Source organism: Penicillium nucicola, assembly GCF_028828085.1.
Source record: "Penicillium nucicola strain IBT 29836 chromosome Unknown utg000002l, whole genome shotgun sequence".
NCBI classification, from domain to species: Eukaryota; Fungi; Ascomycota; class Eurotiomycetes; order Eurotiales; family Aspergillaceae; genus Penicillium; species Penicillium nucicola.
Window position 1 is genome coordinate 1,735,610 of NW_026643126.1, and position 23,987 is coordinate 1,759,596.

Below are 23,987 nucleotides of genomic sequence, written 5' to 3' on the forward strand. Positions count from 1 at the left end.
GTTAGATCTTCACTTTCGTTTCGGATGGATATTTTGTCATACACACATTCACGAATGTTTGATATCACAATGATTTCTTACCAGAGATGTGCTTCAAGGACGGTATATTTATAGCCAGTCAGTCACTATGGATTGAAGCCATGTAGTTGTACACTCCTTTTACGCGGCAACAGCGCCTGCACGGTGGGGCTGTGGGTAGTCATAGTTTTGTTTTAGTCTCGTTCCATGTTCGGGCAAGCTCTGGGAAATCAAATCAACCGAAGCTTTTTTTTGGTGGTCATGGAATAAACGGTGAAAAGAAGAGGTTTGGGTGTTGTGTTGGTACTCGTACTATCTAGCAAGGAATAAATTTGACTGATTTCCTACCGAATATGCACAATGCCACTGACCTGCTTGGCTATCATATCCAAACTCGGACTACTTGCTCAATCTGGAAATCCGAGATACCAGCTGAGTAGTTCTGATCAGACGTCACTCACATCAAAATATGCAGCTAGAGGTCACGCTTTCGTGGAAAAAGTAAATTATCATCCGGTCCAACTGATGTCGTGCACTGAAAATTGTTTGGCCATATAAAGTGATATGGTAACCTGGCTTTAGCGCCCGAAAAAACGTGATACATCATCTAAGGAACTGATCACAGCAAATGGTTCTAATTTAAGGAAGCTTTCTATACGCTCTGAGAATGCCACTAACAGACAGTTTATCCCGGCGATATTTCGGCAAAACATAGCCCTACAGGAGCGCGGCTGTTAAATCTCAAAAGGAGAATAGTGCAGCCCACTCGTATCATAGTGGGCATCATGAATAAAGACTCCATATACTGGCTGGAAAACAGACACCACCGACACTATGCACTGGTGCAGGCGATTTGTCGGATTCATGTCCCCGGACTATGCGGGGTATTCCTTGGCCTGAGAACATCGTCGTTGCAATTTGCAGCCAAGTTTCACAAAGTTTATGGGCTTATGTTTCTGAGTTCGGAATACAGTTAGGGCACGCGATGCTGTCTCAATAAGTAATCACATGATATTGCTTATTTAACTCCAGCATTGATTGATCCACCGAACAGGTGCCAGCCTTCGAGTACCAATTTCTTCTGCTTATTTTCCAAATTTCATTGCGCTTTGAAATAACCTTATATCAAAGTTGTTATATCGAAGTTGACCAGTTCACTGTATCGCCTGCCTGGAAGTACTTCTCGCATCGTACGCATCTCAAAATCCATCCCAATGGCGCGCCTGAGATCAAATTACACCATCCACAAGTGGTGGAAGGAGGCGGTGGTCTATCAAGTTTATCCTGCGAGCTTCAAAAGTGGTAAATCTGTGACTGGGGCCGACGGATGGGGGGATCTAGAAGGAATGTGTGAAAAAGTTCCTTATTTAAAGAACCTGGGTGTTGATGTTGTATGGTCTAGTCCCAGTGAGTGCCACATGAGATCACCCCAAGTGACTGAAACTAACGGTTTGGACATGAAGTCTACAAGTCACCGCAGGTAGACATGGGCTACGACATTGCCGATTATAAAAGTATCGATCCGCGGTACGGCACATTATCAGATGTGGACAGGTTGATCGAAACGCTCAAGAAACATGACATGAAACTCATTATGGACCTTGTTGTCACGCATACATCTGATCAACATACTTGGTTTACTGAATCTGCTAGTTCCAAAAACTCGCCAAAGCGTGGTTGGTATATCTGGAGGCCTGCCAAAGGCTTTGACGAGGCTGGGAGTCCGTTGCCTCCTAATAATTGGGCACAAATATTGGGTGATGCACTTAGTGCATGGACTTGGCATGAAGAAACGCAGGAATTCTACTTGACGCTGCATACAGCTGAGCAGGTTGATCTTAATTGGGAAAATCCCGAGGTCGTTGCTGCGGTTTATGATGTGAGTCTCCGTATTCAATATCAAAATCCATATCGCTAACGTATGCTGAAACGAGGTCATGGAATTTTGGCTCCGCCGTGGAGTTTCTGGATTTCGCATGGATGTCATTAACCTCATTTCCAAAGACCAATCTTTCCCAGATGCCCCGATCATTGATCCAGCCTCGAAATACCAGCCAGGTGAAAGGTTCTACACAAATGGGCCTCGCTTTCACGAATTCATGCATGGAATCTACGACAATGTTCTTTCCAAATATGATACCTTGACAGTTGGAGAAACCCCATACATTACCGATATGAAAGAAATTATAAAAACGGTGGGTTCAACAGCTGGAGAATTAAACATGGCATTCAACTTTGACCATATGGAGATCGAGGATATCAAAACCAAAGGCGAATCTAAATGGAGTCTACGGGAATGGAAACTGACTGAGCTGAAGGGGATTCTCTCTGGATGGCAGAACCGTATGAAGGAGTGGGATGGCTGGAATGCGGTCTTCTTCGAATGTCACGATCAAGCTCGATCAGTGTCGCGTTATACAAACGATACGGACGAGTTCAGGGAATATGGTGCCAAGCTTCTGGCACTTCTGGAGACTACATTGGGAGGGACTATCTACATTTATCAAGGGCAGGAGATTGGTTTGCGCAATTTCAGACTGGGGTCAGATCCGGAGACCCAGCTCAAGGATATCGAATCTCTTAATTTTTGGGCGAAGATGAAAAAACTCCACCCTACTGGGTCTGAACATCTTGAACAGGCAAGAGAGCTTCTGCAAAAGAAAGCTAGAGACCATGCTCGTACGCCTATGCAATGGAGTGCTGCTCCGCACGCTGGTTTCACGGTCCCCGAGGTGACCCCGTGGATGAAAGTGAACGACGACTACAAGACTATCAATGTGGAGGCTCAGATGGCATCTACTTGCCAAGGGACAGATAAATTATCAGTGTTGCTGTATTGGCAAGAAGCGTTACGTCACCGAAAGCTACATAAGAATGTTTTTGTTTACGGTGATTTTGAGAATGTGGACTATGATAACGAAGAAGTGTTTGCATACTTGAGGACTGATTTCGAGAATAATGAGAGGTGGCTCATCGCCATGAACTGGACGACGTCCCAAATTGAGTGGACAGTTCCTTCGGGTATAAAGGTCATGAAATGGGTCTCCTCCTCGCATCAGGCTACTTTGCCTGACCCAAATCAGTCGGCTATCGAGCTTCGGCCGTTTGAAGGTCTCGTGGGATGTTGTACTTAAACTGAAGTGTGGAAACAAATTTGAGCTCTGGTAATTTTTCGTGAACTTATTCATACAATAATGATCACCCGGTCCTCATGCCAAAATAACAGGACAATCATAGTTATAAAATGACATTCCCACGACCCTGGCTGAACGCTGCGAATTTCTGTCCTTTTTCCATTCTTCTCGTAGAAATGCTGCACTCTTTGAAAAGATATCGGATTGCCATTCTTCATGAATATGAATCAATTTTGCAGCTATAATTAGCTGATGATCATTGGAAGTAGCAGAAAGGCCCGCCACGACTAGTGGCCAGCACAAGATATTGTGTGAAGGTGAGTTTGGAGGGAGGCATTTCAACTGATGAACGAAGCCCTTCACCAGGGATTGAACTGTGCTGTCTTCATTGGGCATGGACAAAGCGAGAAGCTTTCCAATGTGGATACGACATGCCAAGCGGTACAATTCAGATGTGATCGCATCTTCGAGATGTGCATGGTTCATGGTTTGCTCGACGTTGGGATTCTTCTGGCACGAGGCCAATGCTTGATCCATGAGTCGGAGCTCGGCCTTGGCTGAAGAAACCAGGCCTGGTTCATTAGAGAAAATAAGATGCGTCAGAGTGGAGAAGCGGAAGATTGTCAAGAACAAGTGTTGAGATGTTCCCATTATATGGCCGTTCTGGATATACCCGATGACCGAAGGGGAATTAAAGATGCTATAAGCTTCGCGAATAGATAACCTGGGGCCGAGTGAGAATGTGGCCAAAGAGAAGAAATAACAGAACATCTCGAACAAGAAGCTTCGAAGAGCTGTGTTTATGCTTCTGCGGCAGATGCGGTTTTGTAAAAGAATGACCGCAGCATTGAGATGTGGAAGTATCCTCTGACTATCAGTGAAGTTTTGAGTCTGGAAGAATTAGCCATCTTGTCTAAAATAAGATCTGGGAGTAGTATTAAATACTTCATGTACGCATAGCAAAAGGACCGCAAGCGGAATATGATCTACAGGTATACATCAGCACAATGAAGAGCAAATAGGTATGATTGAGAATCAAACCATGAAGAGCAGAGTCAGACGAAGACGCAACCGCAATCTCACTCTGAATCCCACTTTGCAGACCAGCCACTGCCTGTCCATAGTATTCCACAGCAGCATGCTGCAGTTCCAAGTCACCCCGACGATACTTGAGTAGGTCTGCAGCTGCTACGGTAAGAACACATTTCAAGACAAGATCGCTTTCTGATATGGCAGGAGACAGCCATTCGATATAATCAGTTCTTCGAGACCCCGTTCTAGTTGAAAGCCATCTTGGGCTGGCGTCCAGGAAGTGACTGAGCAAGCGAGAAACAATATTCGGTTTGAGGGCGGAGAATACATTCATCATTCCCAGGGCTTGTTCAGGTAATATTCTCTCGGATAAGCGAGAATTTCTGCGCCGAGTTCTGGGGTTTGACAAGGAAGCTCTGGATTCCCATTGGCAAACGAGATTGTTACGTCGACAACCTGCACAGGATGGACGGATTTCATCGCATTTCTTTTTGCGGTGTCGGCAAGTCAAGCACCCGGCTCGAGTTCGCTTTGGGTGTGAAGTTGCCAATTTACCGTCCTGCATTTTCATAGTGAGAAGTCGGGTGAGTTGAAGGTAGGGTTATGCCAATGAGATGCCCGCGGGGTACGTAGACATCACGTGGCTGAACCAGTCATGGCAATACGGCAAATTTGGCCCTTTGTATGATACTTTATTGTACTCGACTTTTGTATTGGTTTAAGTATAGTAGTTTCAGTGAATCCCTGAAGGAGAGAGGTGGCTGAAAAACTTGACATATAGCACATGTTGGCAAAAAGCCCCAAAATTTTGGTATGGCATAACTCCGACCGAATTATGCAAACAGTATTAGAATAAGAAAGAAAATTAGAATATCTCCACAAGGGATGACAGGCAAGGTCTGTAGTAGAGCAAAGGAATATAAACAAAAATAGAAAGACAGGCTTGAGTAGCTGTCGAGAGAGGGTATTATAGGCCGCAAGTATTCGACCGAGAGTTGGATTGATAGGAAAAAGTGACGAGTTTGAATGTGGGAAAAGCAGATTGTTTCTTGTGAAACCCAGGGTGTCGGAGATGGAAAGGCTGAAAGGCTTTTGCGAAGAGAGAGATAGACAGAGACAGCGCGAGTCATGAAAACATCATTATCATGCGGAGAAAAGCAGACATTCCCGCTAAACAGTGTGAGGCATCAGGTCCACCTAGTAAGCCTCAACAGAGCGAGAGCCTCGGATCTGCATTCGTACAGGGGACGATGGCGAGAGGCTATTCCCATAGGAATTGCGGTTGAATCGCCCAGAACGCGGTGGCCAGTGCATGAGCTTCGGGTCATCATTAGAGGCACCGTCAATCACATATCGTACATTTGGTTCATCTACACCTTCGATCTGCACGCGAGGAGGGGACATGTTCACGCTGGGGAGCTGGATGATATCATCGTCATCGCTTTCTTCCTGCGATTCACTGGTCGATGGAGTGGAATGTGCTTGCATGCAGTAGATCGTGCCCGGGGTGCTAGGTGCATCTGGAACAGTGCGAGCCAAGGTGGCAAGATTTCCAGCGGACTCTGAACGACCACGCTTGCGAGAGGCAGCGGGAACCTTGAAGCCGTGGGATGACGTAGGGCCCTCGCTGCTTGCACGCAGAACATCCATATAGGTAATCGTTTCGCCGGCGGCGAGACGTGGGGCAATGGATTCTTGAGTTTTGGCATCAGCGAGGAAGCCCGGGGTTGGAGGAGGGGCGTCGGTGTGACGACGGGCCGGAGAGCCAGCCACCTTTCGTCGAATCTTGTCGTAGCCGACACTAGATGAGATGCTACGGCGGGACTCGGAGTTGCGCTTATGTTTAGTGAATGAACCCTTGCTTGCCAGGCGGCCCTTGGCCGAGGCATTTCGGCTAAGGAGTCCTGGTTCGTGGTTGGGACCAGCGAATCTGTCATTTCCTGGGGTAGGTGTGAATGGAGGTCCGGGAACCGGCACAGGGACACGACGGAATGCTTCGTGAGAGTTGATCTCGCGTACAATGGCATCTTGTAAAGTTTCGTAAGTTGGGTGGTTACCTGGAATCGAGGTGAAAGCTTTGCTAAACAAGTCCATCAATTCCGAGGCTTTCAAGCGCGGTGATTCTTTGGGGGGACTGGCAGGTGTTGGAACGGGCAGTGGGCTGTTCATAACTTCTGCAATGCTGGGAGCTCGCTTCATACTGCCGGTTGATGGGGTTGGCGGTTGAATGGCACGGTGTCCAATCTTTGGTCGTCCTTTCGAAGCTAATTTTGTGTTGATTGAAAGATCTCGAACGTTTTTCTTGGAGCCTGGCACTGGTGGGGAGAGTGTTGGAGAACATGATCCTGACGTCGCAGATGAGCGGCGACTGATTACAGCAGGCGATCGAGGCACCGAAGGAGCCTCGGCAGCACCGTCACTTTCGCCCATAGGGACCGGAATTGTCGGGCTGTCTGGGAGCGGTGTATTGCTCCATCTCTTGCCAAGCTTATAGGCAGGAGGGACACCCAAGCGCTGAACAGGGCTGGGTGGAGCATTCTCCTGTGGCACGAAGCCTTCGTCTGCTGAGAGACTAGGTGCTGATCTTTGGTGTCGAAGGTGTTGGTTGGATTTTTCTTGAGATGTAGTGCCTGAGCCATCATCCCGAGAGTGCTTTCTTGTTCGTAGGTTCTCTGCTGATGCCCATGATGGCTTGCCAGGGTTACGCTTCCTGAACTTGCGTCGTACGCCGTCTGGGATACGCACTCTTCCAGGCGCAGCTGGAGATGACTGGGAGCTCAAATTCGACGAGGTGCGAGTGTCCTTATTATATTTCGCAATATTTCGGTCTGCTACATCCTCTTGGTATAGTGCAGCAAGAATCCGTGAACTTGCGACTCCATTTCTGTATTGAATCCGAAGAAACCTCGTCATATTCCGTTCAGCAACATCTTCATTGTATGGGCCAGCTAGTGGGGACAATGGCTCCGATTTGATTGTCTGAGGGCGTTCCGAATAATTTAAAGCATCCATCAGATCAATATGACGTCCATTCTGGGGTTTGACGGCTGTCAAATTAGTGTCACCCAAAGGCGGCAATTCTGATTCAACGGAGGTGGGCCGCTGAAGAGAATCATGCAGATCTTCGAATTGTTTCTCGATCTGGTCGAAGTGGTGAGCCACATCTAGTGACTGTGAAGCGCTTGAAGGAAAGTCTCCAAAATGGCTTCGCGCAGGCGAGTCAACCGTCATATGAAAGTAAGGATCTCTCATTGCGCTGCCTTCGAATCCAAGGCTGGTCACGGGTCGAGATGGATACTTTTCTGCTAAGAAAAGTTTCTTTAATGCAACCATTTTGAAGGGTTGAAAGCATTCAATCGCAAAACCTGCGTGCAATTGGAGAGTGACACGCTGTAGTGCTCAATATAGAAGTCCACGGCGGTAGTGCTCGGGGAAAGAAAGGAAGGAAAGGTGCCAAGGTGACAATCAGTGGAGTAACGAGACCCGGTCGTCGTAAAGAATGGAACGATTGGATGTCATGGCATCACTTAAAGAATGGAAACCCGTCAGACGGTTCAAGTATACTGTTCATGGTGGAAAGGAGATGGAGAAAGAGGGACAGAAAAGTCGACAAGAGCCAAGCGAGTCACTTCCTGGTACAGTAGATGGCGTGCAGATCTATCACCTTTCCTTGTCTGGATCAGGGGAAAGTGACCCGGTCACCATGATCACAGTAGAGCGGAGCCTGTGGCCGATGAGGCGCGACGATTCGCACGCTAAAAGTTTAAGAATACCCCCATCGCGTGTCTCTCTTTGTTCACAGTTTGCCTTGCCTCGGGGGACATCACTCGAGGCCCGAGTACTGTACCCCCTCGAATCTTCGTTATGATCGTCTTCACGGCGATGATCGCCAGTCTCCTGCGTAAAAGGTCAACACCTGCATTCAAATGGAGTCAAGCATGCGGCTAGCAGACCTTTCTCTTCAGAGCTGCACTTTCAGGCTGCCTCATAGGCTAGGAGCTTAACAAAGCCGGCCCTCATCCGAGGTAAGAGATCCACCTAGGACTTTTGTTGACAGGCGAAAACGCCAACATCGCCAATTTCATTTCATTGGAGGCAGCAGTGGTCAATTTCCTGGCAGCAGCCACATTCACCCCACTACATCTGAGCCCAATCATTGCTCCAGTGATGATGTTCAAATGCCGACCAGCCAACAAAAGTGGGTTGTTGCTTGAAATGTGGTATGCGATGGAGCCCTCAATTTCCGCACGAGTCGTCATTGGTGTGAGGCGCTGATCGACAAATGATCCAGCCGTCTCGTGCTGAGCGGGACGAACCCGCGAACCGAGTGCCAATTTTGGAATTCGGATATTCGGAGTTCAACAGCATCTCCAGTAGCTTCGACTGGAGCCTGAAGTCGTGACAGGGGGTCACGCGAGAAACAAAGAAAACTAGAAAGGCCATTTTTGGGGGGAAGCAATCCAACTTTGACGGGCTGCTCCAAGCTCAGGGGGGAATTGAAACACTAGTCGTAAGTTAATGCAAATGATCCGCCCGAATCCTTGGGTGATTCCTTGGTTATGGTGAGACCCTGCTTCATGATGCTTCCAAGGTGAACTTATATGCAGGGGGTCACGTTACGTGGGATATAGTTCTTTAATCTACACACAATGAACCTGTAACAATGTATGCTCTCTATATGAACTCTTGCCCTTCGCTTCTTTCGATCGATCGATTCCGATTCGATTTCGATTCCGATAATGGGTCCGATCGTCATCCTACTTTGACACCGCCAGTTGTTGGCGTTTAACCGTTCGGGAATGTCAACTTTAACCAACCCCTTTTTTTTGGCTTACTGTACATTTCATACTTGGCTTTCTTTGTCATTAGCAGCGAGAAATTCTGGACTAATGCAGAATTGGGGGGAACTTTCCATAGTCCAAGATACTAAGGGCTCATATTAGCTTAGGGGGAAATGAAGACAGAAGTACGTAATTCGCTGTCTATTCTTGGCTCCGAAGTTCCCGGCCAGTAACTGGACATCGTTGCTCAGAATTTGAAGCGGACATGACTGCTGCTTGACCCAATGAATCTTGCTCTTGTGTATGCTTCTTGACTATGGTCCGCGAGATACTAAAAATCGCTGCACTTCTTTCTGTGCTATTATTGTATTGCATTTCAGGATGCTGACAACCTGCTCGGAAATTTGGTTGACTTAATACGTGGAAGCTAACTAATAACCTATGTTTTTTGAACGTGATGGATGGACGATTTGTAATGTTATAAACTATAATTTCCTTTAAATCTCCTTATGTCTATCTCAGAGACTTGGATTATAGCGTAGGAAACGCTTGTGCACAAAACGGATTCGAATCTAAGGTCTCTCAGATAACTGTAGATGGCATACTGTCTATTTTCTTACTGCAACATCACTAATCTCCTAAATATACTACTCTCTGTACCCGAGAGTATAGAGACTTGTTCTACCATGCTCAAAAGTACCTTGAAATTCAAGGAGGTTGGTGTCAAAGTTTATGTTGCCAGGTAATCGTTGAAAATGTTTACCTTGGTTTGTTGCATCTCATTGGGCTACGAGAACGTTCTTTTCTAGATGGATGAGTCCTACAATCTCCTTTAAGTCTTTCGTTTTTTTCAAACAATCCTCTACCTTACACGCATATCATATACTATATCTACACCGTGCCCATGGAATCACAGCAAGGTATGCCGAACGAGGAATCTTATACCTAACCATACCGATTGGACCATCAGCATCAGTTCCTAAGGCAAGCTGAAGTTGACTCTCTGTAATTACAAAAGGGGGACCATTGATAGCCTACCGAGGATGTCCTGCACTTCCTCTGCAAATTATTGGGGTTCTTACGTGGAGAGTTTACTCATCTTACGTTGATGATGGTAGAATGTGTTGAATCCAAAATTATCACGGTTAGCTGTGTGGCCGTTGGAAATGCCATGAACATCACTGCCACCCCAGCTCGAAGTTACTATTAACATCTAAGGGAGAAGATGAACGAGGAGTCCGGTGAGGCCGCAGTTGGTAACCTTGAAAGAATGAGGCTGGCATTATATAATACGACGAGCTTGAGTTTTAGGAAGGCAGCGAGGAGGAGAACCCTTCTGTCAATTGACCAGAACTGCTTATAACATTTTTTATGAACCTTTTCCTGGGGCCTGTCTCTTCGGGGTCTGAGATAGCTCTGTTCTTTTGTTCTTATTTGACTTCTCTTGAAGACAATTCTCCTTCCAGGGTCTCCTTTACTCAGCAATCCCCAAGCGACTTTCACAATTGATAATCCGGATTGAACAGACAACTATGAGTGGTTTGCTTATATGTACTGGATGTCTGTAGACTTCATTCATTCGTTATGTGATGTATCTATCCTAGACTTGAGCAATGGATCTCTCAATAGATTCCCTGATAGCCTCAGCCAGAACAGTATTGGCTCCACGAGCCGCATCAACAGCCCCGTCTACCAAAGCTTCATGACCTGTTCGTTGATCACTCTTCTCAAGAGCAGCTCTTGAGCTATCTCCCTTGAGCCAGAGCTCTGTGATTTCATCGCGCGCAGGCATGTATGCCACCACACAAGCCGACACAATAGATTTATGCTCCGCAGGATCCATGTCAAGCATGAGTCGGGGGGCTCCCGTTGAAGATGGGCTCTCATCATCTGCCACCAAAGCAGCAACACCACCAGAGACAAGGTCCAGACAGTCAATGCGAGCATCTGCAATAGCAGCAGAAGCAGCTGTGATACATCCGGCAAGAACATTCATCATTCCCCACGAGGCATCGTGCGAATTGGGAGCATCGCCCCACCAGCGATCATCTTCCGCTTCAATCACGGTAACAGTGATATCCAGTCCACTCTTGGGCCAGCGCTCAGCGATAATTGCGCCGCGAAGAGCTGTCTCTAGATGTACGCCCAGATCACGCTCGCTGGCATCGCGAATGTGACCTTTTCTCTTGCGGGCAGCGAACGGCGCGTACTTGACATGAGTTGTGAGAACAAGATTGGGCGAGAATGCAGCAGATCGGGGAAGTGGCTTGGGTCCATGAACTGTGCAGGCCAGCTTGAGTGCTGAGGAAGGTGGGATCAGAGATTTGGGGTTGGAGCGGGCGGCAGCGAGGGAGGCGGATGGTTCAAATTCAAGGTATGAAGAGCCAGAGGCCGTTGGAATCAATCCTGTTTTCAAAACTATGTTCAAGATTAGCTGCGATCAAGTGAAAGCTTCTCAATGTGTTCATACAGATTTTCCGTAGCTCGGCGGGCTGGCGCTGGCGTCGGGCACGGTCTGCGGCACCAGTGGAGGATTGCTGGACAGAGGCAAAGACTGGAGGTCTTGTGCCACCTGGTGGGCCATTGATACGTCTTCTGTCGGCCATTATGCGGGAATTAGTGCAAAGCTGAAGCTGTCGAGAGTCGCGATGGTTGAAGTCCCAGAAACGGAAATTCTGGAGTTTGCATGGTTTGTCGGCCCCACCGCCTAGCGTCTGTGGTTTTTCTTGACTTTTCTGCTCTTCTTTCTTTCTTCCTTTCACACATCTCTGTTTACCAGAGTCCTTCCAATGTCGAAGGAATTGAGTAGCATCTTGGTTGATGCTTGACTCCTTGCGTTTAACTAACATGATAAATGTGAGTATCATTACACCCTCATCACCTCCATTGTCTATATGACGAGAGAGATCCAACCTCCTGTTCGGCGACGAAAAATGGGCCAAGAACAACATGCACTACCATCTGACAAAGACAACAACATTCTATTGTTATTATTACTCTGTTTGTGCATCAGTGACTGACAATAGCTTTGAACAGATTTAGCATCTTCATTGGTCACTGTCAAGTGTCCGGGGAAGCTCCGTGAAAATTTTCACTGACAAGGTAAGAACTTTTTTTTTTTCTCTTTCTCTTTCCTCCGACTCCCTCAAGTGATGAAAAAACATTTTCAGTTCTGCTTCTGCAAAATTTTTGAAGATAACAAAATTCTTACCAAAAACACCTGATACTTCTTGAGATCTCCTCATTATTGCCTTTCAGCCTTTATGTCTTGACAAGAGTACTGACAAGTCAAAAGTCTAGTTTTGCAACTTTGCATCGTGTATAATTCTGCTTCGCCTAGTCAATAAAGGTACATTATCGTCGCTCTACTACACAAACCCCCCCCACCTTACATGATGACACCTAGTCAATCCATTCAATGATCTCCTTGTGAGAGCCGCCTCTCGGGTTGCACCCAAGCCGTACAGCAGTGTGATTAATACAGTCGTCGATCTATTTTCTTCCCAACTCCCTGATACTGGACCTTTTATGTCTTCGGATGTGAAAGGGAGGAAGGTTGTGGACACTTGGAGAGGACTTTAGGTTAAGTCGTCGACTGAGTTTGTTTTTCGCTCTGTTGTCTAGCCAGCGGCATGGTACTGCAACCCGGCTTGTGTTGGTTTCCTCGTGCTGGGCTGCTTGTCCGTCTTGGGCGACTGTCTGGTGCGAGAGGCTAACAGGGGATGGGATGAGTTAACCGGCTGGCTGATTAAGCTTTATGCTTCTGCTTCTGCTATCACTGCTTTTAGTGAATTTTGCTGACAGTATTCAAGATTTAGGTCTACGCACAGTTCCTATACCCAACATAGCTTGCTAAATGAAAATTCATGATTTTAATTTGACTACTACTCTCACTTGTAGAGTGCCACCGTAGTAAGCGAGCTCAAGTAAAGCGATACATTAGCCCTAAAGCAATGTACTGTACATAGAAATAAAAACGACCAAATGGCTCGCTTTAATTAATCTCCAGGGGTCCGTCCTCCATCGCATGACCTATATTAAACGCACCACTGTCGTCCCCCCCTAAATCCAAAGACCAACACCATGGGAATCTTGGATTTGAACCATCGCATTTCAAGCAAATCAAGCAAAACAACTCCTTTTCTTCATAACACCATTTCTAATCCGTGTTTAATCTTCCCCGTAAAGCAAAATGCCTTTCAACAAATGAACCAAGCGCACTGATCCCACGTTGTCGACACTCCACGTAAATCACGGTTTAACACCGATGTCTCTCCTCAATTGCCCATATCCAGTCACTCCTTGGTCTCTTCTCCTTCAAGTGGTGTCGTCGTGCCATTGGATCTAGACATACTGTAAGGAGCCTGAGTGATCCAGCAATTAGTTTCGTGTCCTTCGAGAAATGGAAGATGGATCAATAGACTGTTTTAAACATACCAGAACTTTCTTGGCGTTGCATATTCTCCATGCAAGGTTCCGGACATTGCCATCGGATTTGACAACCTCTGGCGCCAATTCGATACCAAACCTGAATACCAGATTAGCAAATAATACATCAATGATTGAGAGAACGCGACTGCAAGGTTTATGGGGAGGCTCACATCTGATGAACAGCAAAAACAACACGCTTAGCGAACTTGCCATCTCTTTCAACAAGACTGCCGAATTGCTCATCAACGGTCTCCGGGGCGATTTCTGGATCACGATCAAAGCAGTTGCGAACAACAGGCAACAAAGCATCTTCAACTGCGGGTTCCGAGATAGTTTCAGCATCCACGACGGTGTCATCTTCGTCCGATCGACGGATACGGATCTCGAAGGGTCGCGAGATAGCCATGACATTGTGCATGCCATTGTGGTGATAGCGGAGCTCAAAGGCCCCTTGGGTCCAGAAGAGCTTGTCGCCTGTAAGAACTATCTCGCCAGAGGCGAACTGACGGGTATCCTTTTCGTTGCTCTCGGGCGATGAGATGACAACATCACTTGTGAGAATGCCCTTCTCGCAAGTGAGATTGTCATATGAGCCTTCGTTTGTTGCGACCCAGCGGCCTTGCGAAGACACACGGGTCACCTCTCGAGAGGTGTTATCGGTGACGCGGTAAATACCGATCCAGTCCTTCTTGCTGTGATTGAGAGGGGCAGTCCACTTAACCTTGATTGGGGAACCATATTCGAAGGTGAGGTCCTTGAGGTCACCGCGGCGGTCCAGGGGCATCTGGGCGTTGGCACCCTCGCGGCCCTTGTTCTTGCCGCTTTCCTCGAAGGACAATGCATGGGTTCCTTCCACTGACAGGGAATAATCACGGGTATCAAATCCAGCTAGATCCGCATCGATCCGGGAGATGGTGACCCGAGCGGGATACTTCTGGAAGAGGGCGGTGGTATCTTTGACGAAGGTGTTCACTCCAGCAGCGAGCTTGGGCCGCGCGTTGTCCAAAAGCTCTTCAATGAAGTCGAAAGAGTCATCAAACATCTTGTCGACACTTCCGTGGAGTTGCTGAAGAGAGGGAGGCAGTGACCGCTTGAGACTCTTGACGAGACCGGCATCCTGACGAAGGCTGCGGCCGTACAGCTTCTGCATGTGCGGGCGTTCCACGAATTGAATAAAAGCTAGGCTCAGGATGTGGCTGAGCAAAGCAAGGAAGGTGACAGCTCCGCTGCTGGTGATGAGGACGGCTCCCCATACACCCGCTAGACCGAGGACTCGCTCGGGGTTGTTAAGGAAGCGGTAGATACCGTTGTAGGTAAGTTTAAGAGACTCATCAAAGAAGAAGTCGCCGTAGAACCAGCCAAATTCACCTAGAGAATCATAGATGCTGACAGAAGTCCAGATTTGCAGACTGATCAGACCTGCTCCGAGAATGTGTCGGAACAAAACCAGTTCATAGTCCCAGTCGGCCGGGAAGGTGTACATTTTCCACACGGCAGCAATGAAGGTGGAGTAACACAGAATCATACTAAGATGGTAAGTGCCCTTCCATTGGTTCCACGCTTCTTGTGGCGTGTCGCCATACTTGACGAAGTGTCTGGTCCATGATTTGGTGGTGGATTGGTTGCGAAGAAGGTATCCAATACCTACTGAGTACCAAATCCTGGAAGCAGCCGCAAGGACCACGAAAAAGAATTGATACCATGGAGTAGATGGCGTCAAAGCAGTAATTGAGAATACAAGAATCTGGACAAGTAAGATTGAAGAATCCGTGGTTCTATACAAGTCCAGGTTGTGCAGCCCCAAGAGGTTGTGAGCGGACTGGGGTGGCTTGGCGGAGTACGAGGAGGTCGCATTGGGAGGTTGTTCTTCAGACGGGGTTGTCGCGTTTGGAGTGTCTAAATCGATAGGGAGACTGGAGGCGGAGTCCAGACAGGTAGAGCGCTTTCTGGGAGGTGGCGGGTTGTAGGTCTTGTCGATGTGCGGGTTTTCCACGAGGACCAGGAAGGCGAATTGTGCTGCATGGGCAATGATAGAGATGAACAAGACTTTATAGCTGGCTGCCATCAGGGAAATTCCGTAATATCCCGCGTAGCCGACCGAGTACATGGGATGAGGTGCCATTTCGAACACACCATCGAAGGTCAGTTCTTGGTCAATGAGGTAGAAGAAATCACCCCAATACCAGGCATAATCCTTGACCACACGATGGGCGTCTAATTTGACCCAGAGGTTGAACAGCACTAACACAATACCTGCGGACCAGCGAAGAACGGCCATGACAAGACTTTCGTCCGCCGGTTGGTGGCCACAAGCAATCGCGAAAAGGCAATAAGAAGTGAAGTCACACATGAGAATCAGGTCAACAAGACGTCTAAAGACAAGCCAGGTGTTGTATTCAATTGGAGCATCGTCGAACGAGTAATCCTGCGGGATCTTGGTCTCCAGCTCTTTTTTGATCCAGTTATACAATTTGGGGTGCGGGTTCTTCCCAGTGGCCGGATTAACAAAAACCTTGGTCTTTTCAGCCCACCGAAGCAGTGTCTTGTGATGCGACTGATTGTGCAGCAGCCATCCGATTCCACCATTGTAGGCCATGCGCCAGAAGAGATAGGTGACCGCAAAGACCGGGATCTTCGCGCCTGCCGGGAGAGCCCAAAGAAATAGAATGTGACCTGCCAGTAGAATAATTACCACAAGATCACCGAAGTTCTTGGGTTCCGACGGCGAAAGAAGCTGGGAGACCATGTCATGAGTCTGCGGGACCGTGAATACTATAGAAACATCCCGCAATCGGTTAGCCACGGGTCCTCGAAAGCAATGGATTGACAACAGATCAAGCCTGCATTTCCATCACCACGAGCTTATTTCCATCCAAACGCTTACCTGTGCCATCGGGTGTTCTCCCAAAGGTCTTCACCTCGTTGCCGGCTCTGTCCTTGATCTCCACTTCCCCAGTAGCAGTCAGTGCCTCGCGACCGACTGTTGAATCGGCGCGCACATTTTCTCTCGCGTAGCCCATCAATATCTTGATGGGCCCCTGTTGAAAGGCCTTGATCCATGTTGAAAGATCGCAGAGAGTGTTGCAGAAACTGAAAGTGTTGAGACCCAAAGTGACGACAATAGCATGTGACATGTGACGGAGACGGATCTAGTTTAGTCAGTTGGCATGGGGAAATTACTTCCGCCCTTGTTTACGAGTTCTTTTCTTTCCCTTAAATCCCAATCAGTTTGCGACGAATCTCAGTATTTATAGGCGAAAAGAGAGTGGAACCATTCAGACTACACCTGTTCTCCTACAGGTCCTCCAGGAAGCGGGCCTCCGAATGGAGCGGAAAGGCACAGAAACGGGGTCTGATCAACCAAGACGCTAAGTGGCTTTAGCTTTGGGAATTGTTGGGACTTGTGTCTAATCCTGAACAGGATAGGTTAGGGCTACATGTGTTTTACACCAATTCGACAATGGCATTCCGGCACTCTGACCGCGGGGTATATCGACTTCACCTTACATGCGGCTACTGCGGAAGCATGTGCAAAGCCCTCCACAACTTCGTAGATTGATACAATTGTGTGTGTGTGTGTGTGCTCAAGTCATCCCCGCATACACCTTGCATTATGATCGGGTTCTCATACCCAATGAGGTGTGCCACGCCCTGTGGAGTCCTTGACATCATCCTATCCGCATCCTTGAATGGCGCTGATCGATATGCACACGACAACACGACAGGCACCGTAGATGTCAGTGCGGTACAGATTCAAGATTGATAATGAGCTTTCAGAAACGTGCCAATTGTGCCACGCTCTCTTTGGAATGCACTACAAAGACTGACATCTTGACGCATCCCATCCCTCCCTTCTTACCTCGACAAAGCGCAACCTGGGATATCCATTGTCTGTATTGTTAGACCACCTCTTTTATGCTAGCGTAGGCGCTGAATCAAGATTCTCGGCCCCCTAGCTAAGTTCTGACATGACCAGCAGGGCCCTGTTTTCTGCAGCGTGTGGGCGTATAGCATTGGTGGCATGATAATTAGTTGCATAGGACCCCTCTTGACCCGAGCAGGGGTCTAGTGTACATACTGTAAGCGATTACACGTAGAACACTACGCATGCACCTCGGCTCCGAAAGGCCAAACTCGACTATATAAGATCAAATCTAATGCCGCGTGAGTCTAAAGCAGATCAGGGCAGGGGAGATATACTATATTCACACGCCGCCAACGGATTTGACGAAGATTAGCTTTCTAGAATAATTCAAATCTGGCTAACTCAATATTTTGATCCAACAAATATTACCCAAATTGATTCTCATTTGTCTCCTGCTAAACTGCTCCGACACCGCAGCGAGGCCTAACCCCGCCAATGGCAGGGTGACTTTAGTCATCCCCGCTTATCAAGCATCAACCCGCCACCAGACCTTGAATTTGAGCTCGAATTTCTCGCTACTGACTCTACTCAGAATTCTCTCATCACATTACATACTGGCAATTTAAGAATGGCACCCTTTGTGGAGGAGCCGGCTGAGGAGTCTCTGGCTGTGTCGTCCAAGGTGGCGCCCAGTCTTGTCGCACCTGAGCCAGGTATGTACACGCCGGATCTTGAATAAATCGACCTACCTGCTAACATTGCCTAGAGCACTGCCCAGGCCCTGAATCCGAGCAAGCCGGCCAAGGCGACGCATGCGCCGGCTGCCCAAACCAGCAAATCTGCGCGACCGCGCCCAAAGGCCCCGACCCCGACATTCCAATCATCACCGAGCGCCTGTCCCAGATTCGACACAAGATCTTAGTCCTTTCAGGAAAAGGAGGCGTAGGAAAATCAACATTCTCAACCCTGCTCTCGCACGGCTTCGCTTCAAACCCCGATTCGACCGTTGGAATCATGGACACCGATATCTGTGGTCCGTCGATCCCAAAAATGATGGGCGTGGAATCGGAAACGATCCACGTCAGTAACGCGGGATGGAGTCCTGTCTGGGTAACCGACAACCTTGGCGCAATGAGTGTGCAGTTCATGCTGCCCAACCGCGACGACGCGGTCATCTGGCGCGGACCTAAGAAGAACGGACTCATCAAACAATTCCTGAAGGATGTGGACTGGGGCGAACTGGACTACCTGATTGTCGACACTCCTCCTGGAACCTCCGATGAGCATCTGTCGGTCAACTCTTTGTTGAAGGAGTCTGGCGTCGATGGCGCTGTCGTCGTGACTACCCCGCAGGAGGTTTCGTTGCTGGACGTGCGCAAGGAGGTTGACTTCTGTCGCAAGGCTGGAATCCGTGTGCTAGGATTAGTCGAGAACATGTCCGGATTTGTTTGTCCGAACTGCACGCACGAGTCTCAGATCTTCCGCGCGACAACTGGTGGAGGTCGTCGACTGGCGAAGAAAATGGGCATTCCCTTCCTGGGCGCCGTCCCTCTGGACCCCCGTGTCGGTATGGCTTGCGATTTTGGTGAAAGCTTTGTCGACAATTTCCCGGACAGTCCGGCATCCAAGGCCATCAAGCGTGTCGTGCGCGCGGTTGGCGAGGCTATTGGCGAGAACCCGGATGATGTCCTTCCGGAGGATATGATTGAATGAGGTGCTCTTTTTTTCGCGTATTTACACAGCGTGGTGCATTTGGGTACGGCTTTTGACTTGGCGTTTGGGTAACTTATACTTGCATAGAGCATGACTTGGTCAATACCGTTGGACGAAATGAATATGAACATGCACATTGATTATCAAAATCACTTTCTACAACTGAGCTACTTATCTTCTTAACTTCAATAGGCTGCATACAGCAAAGCCAACTGATCGATCTCATCTCCATCCTGTCCAACGAAGCCAACAACAGCAAACCCAGTAGGAGCAGTGAAGGTCGAACAGTTATCAGTAGCAGTACCGGCCTCAAGAGTATTACCCGCACTGGTGGTAGCCTTGATATAAAAGTTGCGAGTTTGACTATTATACTGACCAGTGCAAAGCTCAGTCTGAGTCCAGTACTCACCAGAACCCAGAGTAAGAGAAACCTCCGAGCCGCCAGTGCCACCATGCGAAAACGTCGTTCCATCAGAGAGGGTCACAGCAACAGCATCAAGTCTGTCAGCGCCACGGAAAGTAACAACAGAAGCAGCAGGCGACGAGGGCAAGCCTGTCAGATCACTGAACCAAGTGCCGTGAGGACCACCAGAGAACTGACTCTGACGCAACGAGCCCGAAAGCGACCAGGTAAAGTTCACCAGGATGGGGTCGTGGTCCGACAAAACATCGCCTAGGTAATCGGGGTTCGTGTTTGTGAACATGTCACCAACATAGGCGAAGCTATGAGCTCCCAGGGTGACGATGTCAGAGCCTCTGTACAGGACCTTGTCTACAATCTCGCAGGTCTCGACCGAAGATGGGTTGTCGCACATCAATGCATCGGCACCGGCAGTTGGGTAGACGCCGTTCATTTCGAGATCAACCCATGCGTCTGCGAGGTTGTTCTGGGACTTGAAGACGCGGATAGCTGTGTCGTCGGCGCGGGTGTAGCGGCTGTTTGTGTCGCCCATCACGACAACAGCATTGCCGATCGACCAAGTGTCGATGTAGTCGGCAACCTGCTGGAGGTTGGAGTTGCGGGCTGTTTCGTCGGCGGTCTCGGTACTGTATCAATAGTGAGTCTGGGGCGGTTCATTATAGTTCATGTCCTGTTTGGGTGGGGATTTCACATACCCTGCATCGGCGTGGACGTTGTAGAAGTCAATGAATACGCCATCGGCAGGGTTCCAGCGCATGAAGGTGAATCCCTTGGGAGTCAAGCAATCCGAGCCGGAAGCATCTGAGCAGGTATTCCACTTGTTGCGTGTGAAATCGACCCAGTCATAATTGGACAGGGAATTGAGTCCACTGCCGATTGCTGCGCCGCCTGATGTTGCGGTGCGGTAGACATGGTCATCTGTTGCATAGATGTAGGCATGGTAATTGAAGTCCTGGTGGTATCTTGGTTAGCCGGGGTCACAACGGCAATGCATAGGAGACATGGAATCGTACTTCCTGCAGATGGATGATGTCGTAGCCATACTCGGAGAAGTAGGTACCGATCTCCCCGGCATTCTCTGTCTTGGTACCATTGACATCGTTTGATTGAAGGATCTCAGGGAGACCGGCGACATTGAAGGTCAACGCGGTGAATTTGCCGCTGGTTGCCGCGCTGGCCAATGCCGGGAGAAGAGTGCTCAAAAGAGTGGCCTTCATTTTTGCAATTCTAGATTTTGATGGTTTGATGAGCTCCCGGGTTATGTGACGCTTTTATATAGGCGTTGTATAAGTTAATCTAGATAGTTGAGCATCTAACCGTACCTGGATTATTGGCACAACGACCTGCAGAGGTCTTCCGAGCGCCAATGAAAAGAACAAGAGAACGCACTGTCTCAGTACATAGATCCAAGGATAACAGGACCTGAAGAACGTGTAACAGATTTTACCAGGTGATTGGGGAATAAATATGCTTGTCAGCGCCGTGGCGTAGATTAAATCAACAAGAGTTGAAAGGCTTGAAGAAACCTAACACGTGGTACATACTATCAGCCTTAAATAATGAAATGAAATGAAGATTTATGCAGCCAAGAAGAAAAGCTTCCTACGCTAACGTCGTTGCCAATGATTGACGAGACCATTTCCCCATTCTGCTAAAGGCCCGCCTCGGTTAGATGTGTGAACAGGAGGTCGGGATTTCGGAGAAATTAAATATGCAGTCGAAGGCAATTGGCTTAATGTCTATGCCGTGATTGTGTCTTTATTTTCACCCCTGAGACTGTTATGTAGCTGTTTATCCAGTATCGGTAGCTCTTGGGCGGCCCCCCTGAGGGATATGGAAGCAGGTCTGGTTGGAATTAAGCCTATTTAGTCTATTTACTCTGCAAAACCTAGCTCTCTCAGCTAATGAATTAAAGTAGATTTATGATATCATAAAGTACATCACATAGCATAGAGGGGTTTACTAAAATGAAAGGGGCTAATGGTCCGAAGTAGGCTAATATAGTACATAAGTGTTTGACTCGACCTTATTCGTTTTGTGCTGGCATGCCGTCGTAATCCATCATTTCGATCAAGAAAGTGACTCTGTAGTATTTGTTGTCTGGATCAAGATCCGACGATAGCTTGTGAGGGGATGGTATCCATCATCCGTGACTTCAAGGATAACATGGAGTAACCAGCAACCTGAAGAAGTGGATGCTTCCGCGTCACAGCTCTCGCTAGCTGCAGGAACCTGGACCTGGGCTTTTCGGCCACCGTCCAAGGAGCTGACATTTAACTGCGGTACCTGGCCTGCAACATTCCAGTCACTAGACCCGGGCTCTTGATACTGGAACCAATTGAAAGTCAAACTGTCACCATCAGGGTCCGACGTGGCTGCGGCATTAAACGTGAGAGTTGACCCAGCAGCAGCACTGATGCTCAGGGGGGACAGCTCGGCACTGCCGTTGACTGAGATGATAGGATGATGATTCGGTCTGCTCAGATTCGCCGGGAGAGACCACTGCATGCGCGCAGCGAAATCATTTTGGTAGGCATCTCTCCACCGCCAGATAGTCGCTTGGCTCGATTTAAACATTTGATTGTTCTTTCCAACTACACGGTCGGCGGCATCACTGTAGTGGTTGAAGTTCAGTGCTGTTGACGGTTCCACCTTTGAGTACCGACCACCCCACGATCCATAGTCTGGCTGCTCGGAGACCCCAAGCCCGTTTTGGATGAGATACAGGAAGGTCGGGGTATCGCCTTCCATGATGAATTTGAAGTTGGGATATGCCTCTTTGCCATACGGTCCGACCTGAATATTCTTTCGCAACCATTCGTGGGAAACAGTAGAGTTATCTGGTCCGCCTTGATCAACACCGTAGTAATCCTCGCCAGAAATACCTATCCAGGCTGCAAGACCATACTGGTTCCAGCCGTGGGTTGAGGAAATGTAGAAGATATCCGGGAATTGCTGCCTGATCCAGGCGCCAGTATCATCTTGGTCTGAAACGGCGTAGACGCGGAGTCGGGATCGAATGGCTGTAAACTCAGTCGCCGAGAATGTGTCCCGGATGTGATAGAGAACTTGTGCAAGTACGTTGGTTCCTCCCCAGGCAAGCACCCAGAGAGGTTGGTCGGATTTTGCTTGAAGGCTCTTGAGCAGTAGCTTGCCGCCACTGCTAAGCGTCACATTTTTGCCAACGGCGGTCATACCGTAACTCTACAATTTGTGTTAACGAATTACTGAACGTAGGCAAATCATACATGAACTTACAGCTGGACCTGTTCGCAGAAGACTGCGCAAATACTTCCCTGATGGGTATTGCGAGTCAGGAGATACATGTCGATTCAGATTCTCGGTCACATTTGCATATGCATTGATAATTGCGAGCATTTGCTCTGGGTGAACTTCATCTCTCTGCCATGTAGACGTCGTAGCCACGATACCTTCGGTGTGGAACTGGTTTGCATAAAGAAGATATCTGGTCAGGGACTCGGCATCATCAGGCTCGTTCGAGATGTCGGAGAGAATGAAGACTCTTGGCTTGTTGGGGATTGCCAAGAAAGAGCTGGTGTTTACGGCTTTGGCAAGGACTTGGGCTGTGAATGCCCACAGCACCAGGAATGTAGTGAAGGAGCCCATGGTGTAGGGAACTAACGTGGGGGTCAATGGGGCTTTTATATCATTCCAGAACCAAATTCAAGTAGACGTCAGACCCAATGGCATCATTATTCCCCACGGGGCATTTCGCAGTGGTTGGGCTTACCCGATCAGGGCGTGTGCAAGGTGTCCCAAATTAGGAATTTGCAACCACCGATCTGCCCTTGCAGATCTCCTGTCAGGTTTATCGTCAGCCTATTTGCGGCCAAGCCCTTCGTCAAAAATTCGTTGGACTAGCATAGAAAGTATTGATGGTTAATTATATGAATGATATCAATTGTAAACACTCAGTCTATGCGCTTGGAAATCAGCGGAATTAGGCAACTAGGAAAAAACCCGAGATCGGATCAACAGGATGGGCACAGAATATCGACGGCGGCGGCAGACCGCTCAACCGGGTGCTCAACTCGGCCTTGGCATTGTCCAGTCGACGTCGGCTTACCGTACAGTTCAGGAGAATAAAATGTCGAATGTCCGCATAGTACGGCAGAGTGCAGCCATCAGCTCAATATGCCCGTGCCACTTTTTCTGACATCAATTGCTTATTCATAGTGTGTTTCTGAATTCCAAGGTTGTAAGTGATGACTTTAAGAAATAATCACTAACGAAGTGGTAATTCTAGATCCTACGGGTTACTTCGAATATAATCTTTAGTAATTAAGAGATTAAATCAGAGAAGTACTAGTAATTATTTAGTAAAGATAAGTATCAATCTAACGTTAACTATTATTCTCTAATCTCTTCAATCTCTCAGTTCTCTCTCATATCTCAATCAGTTTTCTCTCATTTTTCAATCATGCTTTTTTGATAAATTTGAGTATTCGTGATTGGATATCTAGGCATTCTCTTTGACTGCTTATTTCTTTGTCGACTGAAATAGTTCTATTGAAATGTTCTGTTCACATAGAAGATTATACAATTGCTTGTTTGGTTTCTAAAACCAAAGG

General features: G+C 48.1%; 7 protein-coding genes across 7 annotated transcripts; 2 read left to right on the forward strand and 5 right to left on the reverse strand.

Moving 5' to 3' along the window:
• Positions 1–1,232: 1,232 nt before the first annotated feature.
• On the forward strand, positions 1,233–3,152 carry N7511_002415 (glycoside hydrolase family 13 protein; the record flags this gene model as incomplete). Its single annotated transcript, XM_057124840.1, has 3 exons — positions 1,233–1,425; positions 1,482–1,897; positions 1,953–3,152. 3 exons carry the CDS (start codon positions 1,233–1,235, stop codon positions 3,150–3,152), a joined length of 1,809 nt encoding a protein of 602 aa, XP_056986999.1.
• Positions 3,153–5,381: 2,229 nt separating this feature from the next.
• On the reverse strand, positions 5,382–7,517 carry N7511_002416 (uncharacterized protein; the record flags this gene model as incomplete). Its single annotated transcript, XM_057124841.1, has 1 exon — positions 5,382–7,517. The coding sequence occupies one exon, from the start codon at positions 7,515–7,517 to the stop codon at positions 5,382–5,384; it is 2,136 nt and encodes a 711-aa protein (XP_056987000.1).
• A 3,048-nt stretch (positions 7,518–10,565) lies between these two features.
• Positions 10,566–11,571, reverse strand: N7511_002417 (3' exoribonuclease family protein; the record flags this gene model as incomplete). The annotated part of the gene is made up of 2 exons (XM_057124842.1): positions 10,566–11,383; positions 11,436–11,571. 2 exons carry the CDS (start codon positions 11,569–11,571, stop codon positions 10,566–10,568), a joined length of 954 nt encoding a protein of 317 aa, XP_056987001.1.
• A 1,689-nt stretch (positions 11,572–13,260) lies between these two features.
• N7511_002418 (phosphatidylethanolamine N-methyltransferase) lies at positions 13,261–16,530 on the reverse strand (the record flags this gene model as incomplete). The annotated part of the gene is made up of 4 exons (XM_057124843.1): positions 13,261–13,329; positions 13,403–13,493; positions 13,567–16,168; positions 16,281–16,530. The coding sequence occupies 4 exons, from the start codon at positions 16,528–16,530 to the stop codon at positions 13,261–13,263; spliced, it is 3,012 nt and encodes a 1,003-aa protein (XP_056987002.1).
• Positions 16,531–17,889: 1,359 nt separating this feature from the next.
• nbp35 (Fe-S cluster-binding ATPase) lies at positions 17,890–18,974 on the forward strand (the record flags this gene model as incomplete). The annotated part of the gene is made up of 2 exons (XM_057124844.1): positions 17,890–17,974; positions 18,028–18,974. 2 exons carry the CDS (start codon positions 17,890–17,892, stop codon positions 18,972–18,974), a joined length of 1,032 nt encoding a protein of 343 aa, XP_056987003.1.
• Positions 18,975–19,159: 185 nt separating this feature from the next.
• Positions 19,160–20,612, reverse strand: N7511_002420 (endonuclease/exonuclease/phosphatase family protein; the record flags this gene model as incomplete). The annotated part of the gene is made up of 3 exons (XM_057124845.1): positions 19,160–20,021; positions 20,091–20,347; positions 20,409–20,612. The coding sequence occupies 3 exons, from the start codon at positions 20,610–20,612 to the stop codon at positions 19,160–19,162; spliced, it is 1,323 nt and encodes a 440-aa protein (XP_056987004.1).
• Positions 20,613–21,465: 853 nt separating this feature from the next.
• On the reverse strand, positions 21,466–23,022 carry N7511_002421 (DUF1593 domain-containing protein; the record flags this gene model as incomplete). Its single annotated transcript, XM_057124846.1, has 2 exons — positions 21,466–22,599; positions 22,654–23,022. 2 exons carry the CDS (start codon positions 23,020–23,022, stop codon positions 21,466–21,468), a joined length of 1,503 nt encoding a protein of 500 aa, XP_056987005.1.
• Between the last annotated feature and the right edge of the window lie 965 nt (positions 23,023–23,987).